The sequence below is a fragment of the Podarcis tiliguerta genome (genome assembly GCF_965153285.1).
Source record: "Podarcis tiliguerta genome assembly, chromosome: 1".
In the NCBI taxonomy this organism is placed as follows: Eukaryota; Metazoa; Chordata; class Lepidosauria; order Squamata; family Lacertidae; genus Podarcis; species Podarcis tiliguerta.
The window spans coordinates 4,791,664-4,811,031 of NC_139534.1; the positions used below are offsets into that span (position 1 = coordinate 4,791,664).

General features: G+C 42.9%; 1 protein-coding gene across 24 annotated transcripts in view; it reads right to left on the reverse strand.

The window, feature by feature from the left end:
* The window catches only part of PCBP3 (poly(rC) binding protein 3), a gene marked incomplete at both ends in the record, with an annotated part of 83,687 nt that overhangs the window by 7,757 nt on the left and 56,562 nt on the right, over positions 1-19,368 (reverse strand). For 8 of the 24 annotated variants that reach the window (XM_083402235.1, XM_083402224.1, XM_083402233.1 and 5 more), the window contains 4 exons: positions 1,967-2,019; positions 10,098-10,157; positions 10,982-11,060; positions 16,255-16,296. In XM_083402235.1, coding sequence (XP_083258361.1) covers positions 1,967-2,019; positions 10,098-10,157; positions 10,982-11,060; positions 16,255-16,296 — 234 coding nt within the window. The remainder of the gene's footprint in view (positions 1-1,966; positions 2,020-10,097; positions 10,158-10,981; positions 11,061-16,254; positions 16,297-19,368) is intronic. The other 16 variants (XM_083402234.1, XM_083402227.1, XM_083402243.1 and 13 more) reach the window with 4 other exon arrangements.

Genomic DNA, 19,368 nt, shown 5'->3' on the forward strand with positions numbered 1-19,368 from the left:
TTTTAGAAACCTGCTTCAATATTTTTTATTGAATGTCAAACAGAAGAGTGTTGATGTAATTGTGATAGACAGTGTCCCTGCACATACATTAACTGAAACCAGAGCTCAGTTTGCTTTCATTTGCATAATGGATAAACAATGCAAACCATCTATACATGAGGTTTTAATGGTGGTCATGCTGTCTCTGTAGGGGACGACTGTCATGGCTTGCCCCGGGGAATGAATGAACAAACCTGGGAAAGAGTTTTGGTTGCCCATATTCAGGGAAGATGAATTAAATTAAATATAACTGAGATTAATTTTTAAGAGTATGTTCATGCCAAAATTTGCATGCTCAATGGGGGAGAATTAATGTTTGTTGCTAAGCAAATTGCCCCCACAAATTAAAAGCATACCAGAAACAATTATATATTTCAATTCAACCAGCACTAACAGTACATTTGGGCTCTGGAAATTTCATAAGAAAAGTACAGAGAAGGGGAGACTCTGAAGGACCTATGCCTGTTTGAAATAGGAACTTTTAAATCTTTGCAGGGTCCTCTAATGAGCCAGGATAAATTGACAGGAAGCTCACAATTGCAAATAAGATAGACCTATATTCTACGTTGTTTATTATAACATTTATATTGCACCTTTTCTCCAATAGATGCAAAACCACAATTTCATGGAGCTGGAAACGCATGTTCAGAAACTTCAGTCAGACACCTTTTCACTGTCTTTTTCTAAAATGCACTCCACCATGGTTTTTGTCTTGCTTAGCTCTCAACTGTTTCCAGACCTGGGGTCTCCAACGTGGTGCATACAGCAGGGGCACTGTACCCCCAGAAACCACCCTTGGTGTCCACCAAGGCCCTTAGTCCCTCCAGACAGATAGATAGCTTGTTATGGGGAGTGTACTTCCCTCCTCTGTGTTTTATTTGATATTTTTTAAGGTGGAGGTATTTTGTCTGCTTGGGACAGGGGGCTATTATAACTCTTTTTTTCTTCTGTGAAATTAGTGTTTTGTGGTGCTCATGGCAGTTTTTTAGATTTTCAAATGTGCTGCTGTCCTGGGTCCAAAACATTTGGGAACTCCTGTTCTAAACCATACTCATAATGTGTGAAATGAGCGCAGCTGGAGTGGACTGGAAGAGAGGTCAATTTACATTTCTGTCCTCTGAAATAAGTCACAATAAATAAATAGCCAGCATGAAAACCTTTCTAAACGACATCAAATGTAGAATTTCTGCAGGGACTATTTGAAAAGGAGTACTATATGTGCTCTGTTCTGTTTCTCATAAACTGTCAAACTGGTTTTTAAAAATAGGGGAGGAATTACTTGCTTTTTATCTAGAAACAAATGGGATATTTGCATGAACAAGTAGTCAACGAAGCACAACCTATCCTGATAGAATACAGTACCCAGATAATAAGAAACGGAGCCACGACCCCTCCCACTTCTCTCCCACCACAAAGTCATAGCTGTCAACGTTTTCCCTTATTCCGAATAGGATTACTCGCAAGAAAAGGGAGAAGTTGACAGCTATGCACAAAGTAAGTCCCACCATTTTCCAGCTCAGCTCCAATTGAACTGCTTTGATTACCACCCGGCACAGAGGTCAGGATCAGAATGGGCAAGGAAAACAGCTCCCTTTTCATCCCATAAGGCAACTTGTGAAATTACACCTGCCTGCAGCTGGCAAACCTCTAATGCTGTAGGACTAGAAAGGGTCAGAAAATGGTGCCGTTCTCTAGAGATGTCAGTCCATTTCCTAAGGACTAGACTACTGAAGACAGGTTGCCAAGGCAAATCCCCCTCCCCAATTCTTTATTCCACCCCTTTCAGTTTAGTAACTGTACTTTGTTAAAAGACTTTGAAATGATATGCCTGGAATTAATGCATGGGCTTTGCTAAATGTCCTAGATGTCATTTGTAGAGAAACATGTTTTAAAAATGGTATGGAGAGCATTGAGATGCGATACTCACATCATTGGGAATGGTGAGTTCATGAGTACTGGCCGGGGGACTGGCATCCAAACCTGAGCATATGCAAGGGAAAATGGTTACAGCTTGAAGACATAGCACTGCACAGCGTCTGGTATTCCACCAAAATAGCAGACCTTGTGAATTTCTCAGACTGCACCAGGGCCAGAGGGTAAGGAAGGAACATGTTTTGGCAAAGTAACAAGGAAAGCACTAATACTACTAACCTAGAGCTCCTAGAATCAATTCTCTCTTAACCTGCCCATTTGCTTCTAATACAAATCATTACAAACTCCATAGGTACCGTATTCTCGCCTCACCTTGCTTCCGTTTCGAGATCAAAGATAAAACCATTCCTTAACAGTTGGCTCAAAAAGTTGCTGTTAATCAACAGAGCTAAAACACAGCCAGGACCTTGTGGTACCTTGGGGTTAGTGTTGGGGAGAGCATGTCCAGGCCACGATGCAATGTCTGCCACAGAAGTCCATTTTGTGAAGCACATCGTATTCAGTCTCTCCACCCAGGCTGTTTTGGTTGCCAAACATAAACAAATTGGTTCCCACATTGCTACTCACTTTGCATTATGCTGATGCCCCTGACAAGTATGGAACATATCTTGACACCAAACTCAATATAAGGATAGCGTTCTACTGCAAGTGTACTCCAGAGGTAAGTGGTGTGAAGGTCAAAGGTATAAACTGGGGAGGGGGGAAGCAAAATTCCCTGTCATATTGGCAGCTACGAGCGAGTAAGAATGTAAGAAGAGCCTGCTGGATCAGGCCAATGACCCATCTAGTCCAGCATCCTGTTCTCACAGTGGCCAACCAGATGCCCATTATGGAGAACCAGTAAGCAGGGTTCCAGAACAAGAGCCCTCTTCCCTCCTGTGGTTTCCAGCAAATGGTATTCAGAAGCATTGACGCTTCCGGCTGTAGTAGCTTATATTGTTTCAATTTCTAATCAAATGTCCAAGGTCCATCATCATCAATTCCACAGTAGATGAACACTTTAGCCTGATGATGGCATTGATCAGGTTTAAGCAGTAGAAACAGGAAATAATTTTTGAGCTGACAACATGACCACTCACTGAATCAGGGAGTGTTCATTAATTGGCGCAGTTCAGGCAACACAGTCAGTGAAATTTTGGCTTACCCAGACTGTGCAAATGTGTTGACTGTCCAGCTTTGCTCCCCACCCCCAGTCCAAAGCTAAAGTTTGTCATAGCTTTTCATCAGACCCTGGGATTGTGGTCAAGCTCTTTCCCACTGTAGCTACTGTATTTTGCCACATCTATTAGACTTTATTATTGCATTTATTTCTTGTAGGAATAGATCGCAAGACAAGAGATTTCTGCTTTGAAATCTATGACTAAAATATATATTGATCTGCTCCTTTAATTTATATGCTGTCATCTCAAAAAACAGTCTACCTACCCTTATATGTAATGCTATATATATTGAATAAGTTGCCCAATTTGAAACCACAGTGTTCTTTTCTAGAAAAGTCAAAGAACTGTGAAAACTTTCACAAAGTAACTTGCTCCATCTCAAATTGCCCCATATGCAAAACTGCCTCTCACTCACAGAACAGCTTTTAAAAATTCCTCCCAGTAGCACCTTAGAGACCAACTAAGTTTGTTTTTGGTATGAGCTTTTGTGTGCATGCACACTTCTTCAGATACAGTGGTACCTCGCAAGACGAAAAACTCGCAAGACGAAAAACTCGCAAAACAAAAGAGTTTTTCATTTTCTGAGTTGCTTCGCAAGACAGATTTCCCTATGGGCTTGCTTCGCAAGACAAAAACGTCTTGCGCCTTTTTTAAAAAACCGCCAATGCATTCCTATGGGAAACTGTCAATGCACTGTGGTGCTTCGCAAGACAAAAAAATTCACAAGACGAAAAAACTCGCAGAACGAATTAATTTCGTCTTGCAAGGCACCACTGTACATGAAAGCTCATACCAATAACAAACTTAGTTGGTCTCTAAAGTGCTACTGGAAGGAATTTTTGTATTTTGCTTCGACTATGGCAGACCAACACGGCTACCTACCTGTCACAGAACAGCTGTTTTCCACCTCACACTACAGCAAGAAAAGTGAAACTAAATCCAGACGTGTTGTTCCCCTTGCACAATCTGTAGCACAAGTGAATGCGTGAGAAGTTCTATAAAGCCTGGTGTGAATTCTTGGTCTTTTGAGCAAGTATTTGCAGAACAATGCTAACTAAAGTTTTCCTTTCACTCAAAGTTCTTAGTATCTGTCAGGGGTTCAGGAGCAGAGGCACAGGAAAGGGAGGAAATAGAGAGCGAGGGGGAGGAGTCCGAAGGAAATGTTAGCGATGACAGCGGTCCGAGGTCTCTGAGTCTTTCCAGCGAATCGGAAGATTCACAGAAAGGGGCTCCCATGGTCAGGGCAAGGGGGGTGCCTAGGGGGACACCCCAGGAAGAAGGGGCCAGAGGGGACTCAGAGAGCAGCAGTTGGAAATCAGGACCAGCGTCCACACCAGAGTGCAGTAGGGGGGAGGAGTCCCAGGCATCGGGATCAGGCGGCGCACTGACAGCGGGAGGACATGAGGCAGGATTGGCCACGCCTCCATCGGGGAGCGAGGAAACGGTCGAGAGGAAGGTTGAAGGCTGGGCGCGCGCGCCAAGTTCAAATGTACAGGAGGGCGGCGCAGTTGGCAGCCCGGATAGGGAGCCAGGTCCCAAAGCCCGCCGAAAAGAGCGGGAGGAGTCAGGGGGGTCAACGTCAGCATCAGAAGAATCCAGGAAGGAAGGGACCCCGGGGGGTAGCAGGACCCAGAGGAGAAAGGAGAGACGGAAGAGGTGGAGTAAGGCTAGAGTCTTAAACTGGTGTACAGGGGGCGGAGATTCAGATGGAGCTTCGCCGGTCTAACCCTAGACGTAGAGCTGGGGCGCTGCGGCTTGAAAATGGAAACTGTACTTCAATAAAGACTTTTGTACATTACTACCGGCTAGCGTTGGTCCTCTGTGAGCTGGGACCTGGAGCCAGCTCTGACAGTATCCAACCCAATGACTTGAAGAATGAAAACATGTTCCTGACCATCTCAGTCATAGTGATTCACTCTTTATACAGCACATTTCCAGTGCCAAATTTACTTTATGCAATTTCAACACCATGTTGAAAAAGCAAGGAATGTATAATTCATTTCTCCCAAAAGAAGATGGATATTTGCCTGCAAAAATATGATTTTCCATGGAACTTAACAGTTCTCACGTAATTATTCTGAACCTGTAGTCGGCCCACCAGATGTTGCCAGACTCCAACTCCCATTGGCCTGAGTCCACAGAGACAGTGGTCAGAGATAAGGGAGTTTCACAACATCTGGAAGGCCAGATATCCCTTTCTTGCTCCAGATACTCATTTGAAAGAATAAGTGTAAATTTAGAGACCCACCCACTGACAGGGAAGCTTTCCTTGTTTCTTTTGGAGCTGGTTGCAAAGGTAAGAAGAGGCAGTAAGAAGAGGTCTGTATCTGTATACACGCTCTGTGTGATTTATAAAATGTTGCAGCAAAAGAGGCTGCCTGGAGGTTTTCATCCAATTTAGTTCAGCCTAAGTTTTGCATTAGTTAATGTCCTATCCACAATGGCCTCAGATAAGTGGCTGGGGAAACCCAGCCAGATGGGCGGGGTATAAATAATAAATTATTATTATTATTATTATTATTATTATTATTATTATTATTTAGATTGAAAGGAAAGATTCCCTGGACTGCACAAAGATTCAAGGCTGCACACTCAACTACAACTTTCCTTTTAGGCTGCTCCCTTTGACTGTGCCCAGAAGCAGATCTGCTGCAAATTACAAGCAACATAATGCGAAATAGACGCAAGACTTAAAATTTCAACATTTAAAGAAAATGAAGTTAGGGTGCTTATTCTCTAGTTCATCACTCACTTCTGTGGTCCCTTAGGCTTCCAGTTCTAATATGGCAATTTGCCTCTCCATGATCTTGTAATGAAACAGCTTCTTATTTGCCCATTAGCTAACACCCAACAAGCAATCTGGTGGAGAACTGAACTCAGATTCCTCCCTCCCTTCCAGCAGAGCTGATCAGCAGAAGTCCAGCTTCCTTGAAAGAGCTCCCGGTATCTATGCCTTCCCAGCACTGAAGCCTGTGTTCATGCAGTGTTAGATCAGGGGCAAATCTCAGATCTGGTCTACGTAATGCTCACAGATAATTACTCAATTCTTAAGTTTTATTTTGCTGTTTTTGAAAATAAGCAAGGAAAATTGCATGTGAATAATTGCCATTGTTAATTTTTACCAGATGTGACATTTATTGCCTGAATGCAATTAGCATGTACATTTTAAACAAGTGAACAGCAGACTTGGGGAAACCTGAACAGGCATAGGACTGAGAGGAAGGAGGAGCCTCTGTCCCTGACAGGCCCACTCTCCACCTCTGGAGGTGCTCTCTGCCTTTCAAGGGAAGCTTCTGATAGCACCAATGAGAGCTTCCCTTGATATGCAAGAAACAACCTCGGAGAGATGCTTTTTCCTGGGATCATGGTAGGGGAAGGAAGTCAAACTCTTCCTCCCAAGCCCCATGGTCCCAAGGCATCCCAGGCTTCCTCATGTCTACATCTCACAGAACAACATCCAGGCACACTCCCCGTGACCAGCTTATAGCACAGATTGTTCACCAATAGTCCCAAAACTAGGTTCAGGACCCAGATGAAAAAAAGACAGGTAAGCAGCAACATTTGGCTGCCTCTGGAGCTGAGACACCATTTTAAAAAGTAAACTAAATCCCAATTCATATTGGAAAACTGGTACTCAGGAATGGGGCTTTAACCATATTCTCCTGTAATGCTATTCTTTATCAGAATCCCTCTCTAACACAAGTTGTGCTGCAAAACATGAAAGTATTCATATGGCTCTTGTGACTTTTCACACCAAATAGATGCTTGGTGGGGGGATTTTAGCCAGGTCATATGGTGGTGGTGGTGGTGGGGTTGCAGTGATTTTTAGGAAGTCATTAGTTTACACCAGGTGTCCTATTGGGAAGACCCAGTTTTCTGAGTGCATACGGCAGTACAGGATTCCTTTTGGTGTACCGACCTCCCCGCTGCACCAAGGATTCCTTGCCCGAGCTGCTTCAGGTCGTGGTTGATGTTCTCCTGGAGGCACCTAGTTTGGTTGTCCTGGGGGATTTTAACATCCACGCCGACACAACCTTACAAGGGGCCGCTCGGGACTTTGTGGAAAGCATGGCCTCCATGGGGCTGTCTCTGAATAAGTTTGGCACAACTCATAGTCACGGACATGCCTTAGACCTGGTGTTCACCTCTATGGATGTGGGTGATCTGACACTAAGTAAAAGCGAAACAAAAGAAGTGCCATGGTCAGGTCACTTCCTGGTGCAACTGGACTTCTCCGTGACCCTTCCCCTCTGCAGGGAGGTGGGACTGATTCGGATGGTCTGCCCCTGCCACTTAATTGATCCAAATGGTTTCCAGGGAGTGGGAGGGGATGTTTTATCCCATGTTGATGGCCTTTCAGCTGATTCCCTGGTGTCCCTGGTGGAGTTAACCAGGCCTATTGACTGTCTGGCTCTGAAGCGCCATCTCTGATTGCATGGAGCCCAGACAGCCTCGTGGTTTTCCTCGGAGCTGAGGGTGATGAAACAATCACTGAGATGGCTAGAGCGCCAGTGGCGGATAACTCATTCTAAATCTGACCGGACACAGATTAGAGCTCAACGTCGAGCCTACCAAGTGGCAATAGCGACGACTAAGAGGACCTTCTTCACCGCCTCTATTGCATCTGCAGAAAACAGCAGCAGGAGACCGGTAAAGGCCCCAAGATCTGCTGCAATGATTTTGCAAAGTTTTTTTTGCAGATATAGTCTCTCAGATTCAGAAGGAGGTAGATGCCACCATGGGAGCAGGGCCAGGGCGGGAGAGTGCTAGAGTCCTGTCTAGTCAAGTTGCGTGGGATCAATTCCAGTCTGTTACCTCCGAGGATGTGGACAGGCTGCTTGGACGAGTGAAACCAACCACCTGTCTCCTTGATCCTTGCCCATCCTGGCTCATAAAAGCGAGCTGGGAAGGGCTGGGCGATGAGCTGGGTGGTGAATGCTTCTCTCTGTGAGGGAGCCTTCCCAGACCCACTGAAAGAGGCAGTAATTAAACCGCTTCTTAAAAAAACAAACTTTAGTGCCGGCCAATATGGCCAACTATTGCCCAGTCTCAAATCCTCCATTCTTGGGCAAGGTGATTGAGTGGGTGGTTGCTGAACAACTCCAGGCACGCCTGCAGGATGCAGACCATTTGGATCCCTTCCAGTCAGGATTCAGCCATGGGACTGAAACTGTCTTGGTCGCACTGGTCGCTGATCTCCGGCGGGCTAGGGACAAAGGTGAGAGCTGTTTCCTAGTTCTGCTGGATCTCTCAGCTGCCTTTGACACCATTGACCACGACATCCTTCTGGACCATCTAGAGGGGCTAGGAGCTGGGGGCACTGCCATACAGTGGTTCCACTCCTTTCTCCTAGGCCGTGTCCAGAAAGTGGTTTGAGGGATGAGTGTTCAGACCCCTGGGCTCTCACTAGTGGGGTGCCTCAGGGTTCCATCCTCTCCCCCATGCTTTTTAACATCTACATGAAGCCGCTGGGAGAGATCATCAGGGAGTTTTGGCTGGGTGTTCATCAATATGCAGATGATACCCAGCTCTACCTCTCTTTCAAATCAGAACCAGTGAAGGAAGTGAAGGTCCAGTGTGAGTGTATGGAGGCGGTTGGAGGATGGATGGCGGCTAACAGATTGAGGTTGAATCCTGACAAGACAGAAGTACTGTTTTGGGGGGACAGGTGGCGGGCAGGTGTGGAGGACTCCCTGGTCCTGAATGGGGTAACTGTCCCTCTGAAGGACCAGGTGCACAGACTGAGAGTCATTTTGGACTCACAGCTGTCCATGGAGGAGCAGGTCAATTCTGTGTCCAGGGCAGCTGTCTACCAGCTCCATCTCGTACGCAGACCGAGACCCTACCTGCCCGTGGACTGTCTTGCCAGAGTGGCGCATGCTTTGATTATCTACCGCTTGGTAGATACTACAATGTGCTCTATGTGGGGCTACCTTTGAAGGTGACCCAAAACCTACAACTAATCCAGAATGCGGCAGCTAGACTGGCATCTGGGAGCGGCTGCCGAGACCACATAACACTAGTCCTGAAAGACCTACATTGGCTCCCAGTACGTTTCCGAGAACAATTCAAAGTGTTGATGCTAACCTTTAAAGCCCTAAATGGCCTCGGCCCAGTATACCTGAAAGAGTGTCTCACCTCCCATTGTTCTGCCCAGACACTGAGGTCCAGTGGCGAAGGCCTTCTGGCAGTTCCCTCACTGTAAGAAGCGAAGTTACAGGGAACCAGGCAGAGGGCCTTCTCAGTAGTGGCACCCGCCTTGTGGAACACCCTCCCATCAGATGTCAAAGAAATAAACAACTATTGGACTTTTAGAAGACACCTGAAGACATCCCCCTTTAGGGAAGATTTAATATTTGATTAATTATTGCATTTTATTTTTTTGTTGGAAGCCGCCCAGAGTGGCTGGGGAAACCCAGCCAGATGGGTGGGGTATAAATAATACATTCTTCTTCTTATTATTATATCAGGTTTGAAAGCAGTGTGTCAGGTGGAGGGCTGCTGTTCAATGTACAAAAACCCAAAGCTCACTAAGGAGCACAGAACTAGTTGCATGAGTTTTGGATCCTGGCCAGTGCTTATAAAAACCCACTGATAGGACGCTGGAGAGGCTTAGAGGAGAGTAGTTTCACAGGTTGACTGAAAACAGAAAGCAGGAGGAGCCAAAATCCTGTTCTTATACAGAGCAATTATTCTGTAAAAGAGGAGACATTTCAGTTCTGCAATTTCATTTTATCCCAGTGTTTTTCTAAAAAAATAAATAGGATTCACTGTATACCATTATAGCTTAAGCAGTTCATATTGTGTTATACTAACATATTAATGCCCACTGAGAGTCAAACTATCTCATCAGCATAACTTGAGCAGTCAATTTGTAAGTGGCTACAAAAGTGGCAGAATCCAACTGAAAAAATATTTATAAATGCAAATGGTGCCCTGTGTATTTGCCTATAGCCTTTGTTTTACCTGATGATTGGCCCATCAGATTTTGAGCTTCTTCGGAGGAATGTAAGGGCAGCTTTTCTCCTGAAGAGCAAAGAAGAAACAGATTTAATGTTTTTTGCCTTCAAGGAGATAAGCAATGTCACTTCATCTAGGAAGCTCAAAATATGATGAACAAAATGGCAGAACACGCATTTTGTGATCGCCCAAATGACATGAAGATATATTAAATAGATACACGCAACACATGGAATGTGGTATCTACTAATTGAGTGTTCTGTTGAAATGATTTCACTTTACTTAATAATTTACTAACATTTGTGAGGCACAATAGCACCTACTAATTTTCTGTCAGAAGCCCTTAAAGTCTTCGCCATGCTTCGAATAAAGGGCTTATCCACTAGAGTAACGGCTCCCTCTCAGTATTTCTCATGAAAGCATGAGCTTCACCTGCTAAACATTAATTAACAATGAATTCATGTCTTTGAATACATGAATGAAACAGTGACCAAACAGTGACCAAAACCATGACAGAGAACTAGAAGGAATTTGCATCCTCTCAACTGACACTTTCGATGCCCCCATGAACAAAGTGTTGTTGGCCACATGGATGTCTTGCAGCAGACAAAATGAGCAGGTGACTTGCAGACGCATAACCTGTCTATTTCTCAGCAAGGTAAAGAGCAAAGTAGATAAAAATGCCCACGAGTGGATTGAACTCATACCCACAATGAAGAAAAAACTGGATTATTAATCTAGTGCTTTAACATATCTCAAACTGATACTTGCAACTTTGGTTACAGATCCTATTTTTTAAAAAAACCGTTAAACAAATTGAACTTAGAAAGAAAGAGAAACTGCATAGGTAAGAAGAGAAGGAAATCTGTAAAGGGTATTTGGGTACGTACCAGGGAAAGCGGGGGTGGTCTGTCCAAGGGGAGTAAAGGGGGTTTGCTGCATAGCCAACTGGTGGAGCTTGGTCAACTGCTGAGGGGTAGGAGGGACATTAGAACTAAGAAGGTTATTGTTATAGAATACAAGTCACACCAAAAACTAAGAACAAAATTATAATTAAAAGGAAAAAAAACACCAGGAAGCCATGTGGAAACATGGCAAACACAGCTTTAACAGAAGGACTTGGCCTGGGTAAATACAGTAATGCCCAAATCTGTGGCAGTTGTGCTCGATCAGGGTCTGAAATACAGCAGCCTAGTTTTGGTGTTTTTATCCCTGTAGCTAAAACAACTAAATAAAATTCTGCCTTGCATCTTCTGGAACAAAACTGGGAAACATCTGGACCACCAAGAGTGCACACATAAAGCACTTTCAGCGGCAAGTTGGGCACCTTAGCAGAGGAGCTAACTGCTCCTGAACTGGAGCTGGGATTTGGTGCCCAAGGCAGGAAACGTTCTAGGGACCAAAGCAGTAGTGCGGGTTTAGGACGTATGTAGGCCAGGTGAAAAGTCCAATGTGTGTGGGTTTGGCCAAAATAGGTATGTATTTCAGACCCCGTTCATCCCTTGTTGTGCTCAGAGACTTCTAAGAGCCCCTTAACAAAGAGCTCATAAAGAGGAGTGCATCTGGAATACATTTTGCGCGGCATCTCTGCTATTACCCAAGAAGGAAAATAATGGCAAAGCATGTCCACTTTCAAAATTTTGCTGTGCAGGCTCGGGGAGTAATACGATTCCTCAGGGGTAGGCAATGTGGTTCGCTCCAGGTGTTGTGGACTCCCAACTCCCATCAGCCAACACGGTCAATGCTCAGGGATGACAGGAACTTAAGCCCAGCAACATCTCAAGGGCACCCCATTGGCCACCCCTGCTTTAGATGGCATGGGAACAACCAATCAGCCATAGGAACATACTACCAAGCCAGTCAGGCCAGCCCCCTGAAATGCGAGGCATGGGAAGCTTATACTTTCAATTCTGGGCAAAAATAACTGGAAAACTCTTGCTCCTGCAGCATATTGGAGGGAAGGGATGCAGGGAAGTCTGACATTGGTTTGGTAATAGTCAGGGTGAAGCACTGAAGGCAGAACACCTGGGAGGCTATTCAAGAAGACAGGTAGGAAGGTAAAGGGGAGTTTGAAAAATAGAGCTTTCAATCCGTTGTCAGAGTTGGCAAGCAAAACACCAGAAGAAAATGGCATGCAAATTATCTCCACTTTTAAAGAAGCTCACAGATAGAAATCAGAACCTAAAGTAACTAATAATACTTTTCAAATGAAACTCAAAGCAAATATCGCCCTCAAAAGTCCGGCATGTATTGAAATTTACCCTTAAGAAATGCATCTTTCAGAGCAAATTATCTATGTTCCTGAGGTCAGAGGCAGCCTGATTCCCACACAGTTGTACTGAAAGGAGGCAATGAACCATTTTTCCTGTTGTACCCTCCTTGTCCAGTTTGCACGGTTTCTGCTCATAACAGTTTGATTTCTTGTCCATTTCCACTACCTTTCTTCATTTAGGCTTATCCTACACCGCATGCAGCCACACTAATTCTGGTAGTAAGAGCAGTAGATTTAATAAAAAGGTCTGTGTGAATATATAAAAAAGGAAATTATAGAGATTTCAAAGCTATAGAGAGTTTCCTTTGAAAGTCCTCTTTCTGTCTCCTAGGAGAGACACAGCATTTCCTGATCAGTGTAATTTCTCCGTCTTGCTCAACCCACTGGGCGGCATATTCTTCTACATTTTCTAGCCACTTCCCCAGATGTGGCTTTTATTCAGTGCAGTGGAAATAATTTCGAAAGAAAATAGGGTCATTCTTTTCATTAGTAAATCCAAAATACTTTTTAACGTAATGGGTTCAAACCAGAATTACGGTAAATATGGTGAAAACTGGACTTCCCTTAACAGCCCCTTGAAAATGTTCCACCAAGAGTTGAGAGGAATGGAGCAGCTATAGCATAAGGTCTGAGGGGGGAGATGGACCCCCTGCCAAAATTGCAGGGTTGGGGGTGGGGAGGCTCCTTCTGCAAGAAGAACAGTTATAAGACAGATTTTTTAAAGCACCGGATAACTAATCAGCTAAACTCCTTTAATTCGAAGGCAAAACAATTTTGAAAGAAGGGTTGGTGTATAAAATCTCAGTGCGCCATCTCATGATATTGATGCTTCTGTGATAAATCAAACAATTGATATAACACACTAGGCTATTTTAGAACCTTGGGGCTATAAAGTAAACCTTAACTGGAAAAAAATGGTTAAGTTGAACGCTGTCAGTGGAAGATTAGGAAATCAATGTATGCGATGCTCACAAAACAGAAAAAGGTAATAATTCATAGAACCTTTTGGCAAATGTGTTTTCTAACATAAATTTATAAGTCCCCCCCCCACCACAATGCATTGGTATTTATTTAACTACACCATAGACAGATTAATAGAAACTGCTCAAGAATCTAAACATTCCAGCAAGAATAAATGAAAATGGCAAGGCTCTGGGTGTGATTCTCGAGTTCACTTAGGGTCACAGCAATGTGCAGGGAGAATCTTTATTTATGGCTGGCCTGGTGCAGCATGAGAACCTTGTCCTTTTCTAGTCAAATACAATCATATAAATATATGCACAAGTACAGTATTCAGAAAAAGGACTGCCAGACAAGCAATCTGCAGAAAGACAAGTTCTATATTAAGCCCTCCTGAAATGGGAATTAAGTGAGTCTAATTTTCTCTGCACTGCAAGCCTATGGTAACCTAAATTACTTATTTTGTTTTGTGCATTGAGTGCACAAGTTGTCATTTGTCAGTTGTGTAAGATAGAGATGTTTTCCCTGGGAGTAATGTTTGTCTTGTAGAGATATCTGACTTTTCCAGCTTTGAAACTGCAATATTTTGTTTCTAGGAAAATGTGATACTTTCCAAAGCTCTGGTCATTTTTAAAAAAATTCTACAAATGTCACAAGTACCTTTTGGCTAATGCCTGTGACATCCCTTGCCACTGTCCCTATGCTCTTGCCATTTCTGACTTTTAGAGGTTATGAGCTGCCTTCTGATGCATATCTATTACAGGACCACTAAGGAAGTCTTTTTTTTTTAATGTAGCAGAACTTTCCCCTTCACATAATGCCCTGCCATTTCAACCACTTGAATTAATGAAGCAAGTAGTGTAATCCTGGCTTTCTGTTTGCTGTGCAAATCTATTATTATGAAGTTCCCCTTTGGTTAGTAGCTTCACTGGAATATTTTATGTTGTAGCAGGAAGAGGACTTGTACATTCCTGTCTGAGGATGAGAGGGTGGCTTGAGATGAAAGCAAACAGCAGTGCCAGCCTTGTTTCATGGCTATTCCCACCACGATTATCCCCACTGCATTGTCTAACAGACACTCCAGGTCCTCTCAACAAGGTCTTCTTCACAACAAGTCAATAGACCCAACTGTAGCCACATAGGATCTGTAGGGTACGAGCCTCCTACTTTCTAACCTAAAGAGTTAACTTTCCATCATCTGAAAAGTGTTTCTAATTTTTGGTCTTTTCTGTACCATTTCTGATTAGAGATGTATTTGGTGAGGTGAAGATTCCTGTTCACAATATTCACGCCCCTGCTATACACTGGGCACAGTGGTAGATTCCTTATTATTATCTTCAGTTGCTTTCCCAATTTTTCCTGTCACTTGCCTTACCTGACAGAAGACACAGCACTGTGCCACTGTGAGCTATACAACCCAGCTGGATGCAAAAAGAAAACTGTCCAAAATAACTTCCTCCTTCTGCTGCTGCTGCTGCCGCCACTGCAAACCCATATCCTCAGACCAACGCAAAACTTGAGGCCGAGTTCTCTCTAGGCCTGAGTCTGGGTTGCCCCCAAAACTGAGCAAAAAGTTCATGCTGTTTCTGGGCTGTAAGGCTGTGATAGACATTTCACCATTTTGCACCATTCAACAGTTTCATTTGTTGAATGAAACTCTATAGTTTGTTCCTGTTGATAGATGAAGTGTGCAATGAGCTAAAGGTGTGAGACTGGAAGGGGTGGAGGCCATGGCTACATTCAACAATATTCATAATGCTAATATTGGGTTTGATTGACTGTTGCAAGCAAGTTTCCCCACCTTATATGTGGGTGGAGAAGTGGGAGAGGTTTTCCACTGTTTAGTCTCTCCTCTGCCTGAAATTCTCCATCATTGGCAGTAAACCCCTCAAAAGGAAATTAAAAAAAAAAATCTCAGAATATTATATTGTCTATTTAGATGTTTTGGCTCAGACCTGGGTATACCACTTCAGATAACAGGTGAAGGCCCACATATCTCCATACGAAAAGATGCCTTCTCATTTCCAGAAGAAGGCAAAGCTGGAATGCTTCTTCATGTTATGCTAAACACAAGAGTTGTTTAAGAAGAAGAAGAAGTAAAACTGAGCTCCCTCCTGTAGACTGGAATGGTGCCGACCCAATACAGATTCGTTCTCTCCGCCAATCTCTAACCTCACCAAAGAAACATTTCCAAATAACATGAGAAGATTATGTCTAGGTGTGGCTTACATTTCTTTTCAGAGATGATGATGCATAAGAAACAAATCAAACCTTTGCTAAGTATATAAGTACATCTGTTCACTTTGCTCCATGGACAGGGTGCCAGAACATGAATAACAATGACCAGCTTTAAACATTATTTCTTTCCCCTAGGTTTGGGAAGAAGGGTTTCAGCATCATCAGGTATTCAGACATCTTTTCCATTATAACTGAGGATATCTACAATGACAGATTGTAGAATCACTCAGGAAGTGAAGTCTGAGAGAAGCACACAATGTTTAACAATTCTGGGTATATTCTCTATATTACCAAATAAGCAAATGTATAACTTAGAATGGTGCATCTGTTTGCGGGCAATTTATGAGGAAGGAGAAGCAGAGGGAAAGGTTTTGAATGGCCAATATTTGAGGCACAAAATGCATATTTGTGTGTGTGTGTTTGTGTGTTGTACACACACTTACACACGCACAATGTAGCAAAGGGATAGCACAGAATAATTTCAAGAATTTCACAACAGGCCAAGTCCTCAGCAGAAGTATAGTTGAGTGCTAATAGGTTAAAGGCTAATACCAATACTACACACGGCCATTTACTTTGAGAAAAGTTGTATTAATATTAATTTCTAATATTAATATTTGTTGCATTTGGCAGTAGCATGCAGATGACATAAGAAAGCAAACTTCTTATACAAACAATGAAGGTAAAACTCACATCTGGGTGTGGAATAGCGTATTGTCCCTGAATTGTATAGGCCTGCAAGAGAGAAACAACACACAGTGTAAGAATTTGTCAGTAGTTTCTAGTGACTACTTATACCACAGTTGGAGGGAACTAATTGGTTTTATAATTTTCTCTCATCGCTATGGTAATACACCAAGTATCTTAAGCTCATCTGTTCTTCTAGACAGATTTAGACATTCATATCAAATACACTGTCATATACAGTGACAAAATGTATGTACCTAATGAAACATTTAATAAAACTGAGAGCCAGTTGCCCACTGTAAGGGCTCTTGAGCCTTCATCATCAAATAATGTCATAAAACGTAAAACTTCCACTAGTGTTCAATATGGAATGTCAAATTCAGCCTTCTTTATAACTGCAGAACTGGCATTCTGCATGGTATAATATATATGGAACTGGTTTACTCAGACCAAATGTGTACTAGGGACTGGGCCTCATATGGACAAAGATTAAGCTGTGGTTAAGGAGCCTGAACAATTAATTCAGCGTTTGACACATAGATGCTGATACACAAAGGCCACTACAGGTGATTCCACTTCTGTCAGTTTTGAATGCTCTGAAACAACACAGATGTGCAAGAAGATTGAGAGCTACTACAGAATGTCTCAAGTGAGGAAATATGAATGGAGCCAGCACATTGTGAGTTTCAATCTTCTCATTTGTCTGTGGCATCTCAACATGTTCCAGTGATCATTGCATAATAAGAAAAATCACTTGGTGACATCTTTACTATCTCTCTCTCTTTTGTCTCTAATCCACTCTACCCCCATATCCAGTAAGCTGCTGTTTGGTGTGACAATCATATTGCACAGATTCAGTGCATATTTCATCTCTTCATTCTTAGAGGTCCATCCAATATTACTGCCTCAAGACACCAATGATAAGACACAGCAGATCATCAGAGGAACTGCTTCTGTGAATTGACACCCTGTTCAAGTATTTATTCTGGGTAGAAATGACTATTATTATTATTATTATTATTATTATTATTATTATTATTAACCACTCTATACCCATAGGTCCATCAGAGTGTCTTTTGCAGGTGGTCCAAGCCCTTATTTCCCCCCAGGGTTCACATGTAGAAAGCGTACACACATTCAGGTGTACATGCAGAGACTTCTGTGCAAATGCAAGAAGTATTGGGGCAGAACTAATGGCGGTGACCTCAATCATCCTCCCCCACATTCATTCCTACCCAAAATAAAAAATTTGCATTGCTAAGATCACTTCAGAATGGATCAAGCGGAGAAGGGGATCTGAGCAGTGACCTGTGCCTAGTCCTGTCAAACAGAACTTCTGACCCCCCAAGCTGGAGAAGCCCCCAAGCTTTGTAGTGTGGCCTTTCAGTTGCACAATCCCCCAGTTTGGCAATATTAGGGTTACTTCATTCCTTGCAGGCTGCCATACATTCTTGTGGACAACGTAGCTTGGCCACGTAGTTTGCAAGTAGTTTACAACAGCTCTAATATGTCTTGTGCATTTCTGTTACACGCTGTGTTTACTGCATGAATGGAATTTTTGAAGTTGGACTGCAAGCCCCTTGTTGTATTAATGGCCCACTTCAAGTCATATAAAAGCACTTTGCCCTTGTTAGTTGTTAGAGACAGGAGCAACACCCCCCCATGAGTTTATGGCTGGGCTAAATATCCCCATGTCCAACATTTTCCAGTAGCTCCTCTCAAAAGCCATGATCTTGGATCTCAAATATTCACCTTCTGAAGCTTGCTCAAACATGAATGCTGATAGGAGAACGCACCAAAATGTGCCACATCAAAGCAAAGCACCCAGTCTAAAATTTACATTAATTTGTCACAGCTACTCCACTAGAGTTCCATAAGACCATAGCCTAGCATTGGACATGTCAGCTGCTAAGGAGTCTGTAATGCTATACAGTTCCTTAGCCTGTGCCCAGATGATGCAAAATCCTAGTCTCACATCCTGCAGAAGAACAATTCCTCTTCCATGTAGTTGGTTTATAAATATGCAATATTAGCCCATTTTCTACACACATGTATTTTACATGATCCTAAACTAGAGACAACACAAATGCACAGCTGTATTTTTTATGAGTGAGCCAGGCTCTTGGTTCAGAAGTGTATATTAATCTCTTAATCTGAGGGCTGTCTCCAACACAATCATCCTATTAGCACTAGGGCTAATGTTGGCATCCCTCACTCTTCTCTCCCCATGTGTTTCCCCAAATCTGCTTTAGAGGGTTGAGGGCACACAGGGAAAGGAAGACATGATCCACAGGCAGAAGTGCCTGAGCGAACGGAATAATTTCACTGGATACAACCTTCAGAGTCTGCCTTGTTTTATATCAAGAATTTCTAAATAAAGTTTTGCAGTTGCCCTAAAATAAACCCTTTTCTGTTTCTTGAATATAATGGAAATGAACAACACACTGTATAAATAACTACAACTAAAGATGCCTTTCTGCCAAAGAAGCTTATTGTTCAGGAAGGCATTTCTTATAAGTTAAAGTGATTTAAAGACAATTCCAGTATAAATGGGATAAAAATGGACAACCACTTGAAAAGGGAGAGTAATAACAGCAAAGGAAAATAGATATCTAACTCTTTGAAAAAAAGGAACTGGATTTAAGAAGTAAAAGTTTGAGAAAGAGGAAATCCTCAAATTAGAGTCAGAAATGGAGGCTGAAAACAACTGAGCAGTGCTTGAGACTTGGGTTGGAAACGCTGCCAGATATTGATTTCCAAATCAACTGGTTTCCCCCCTTTTCAATTTAAACGTTTCCCCTCATTTTAATACACCCTTAAATGTACACATTCCCAAATATTTGTTAGTGATACTGGCAACATTTGCCTAAGCCTGACTAGGAAATCAAGTCTCCTGGAAGCTTGACTTGAGAGGCCAGTTTTACCACCGTAGCTCCAATGTTGGTTGTTCTGCAGTTCAGATCAAAGTATGATTCTACTAATCATAGAATCATAGAGTTGGAATAGACTACAAGGGCCATCGAGTCCAACCCCCCTATACGCACCCAAATGCATATGCCATTTTTGTGTATATAAGGAAACACAGAATGCCTTCTAAAATGGGTTGCTGTTCAATTTGGA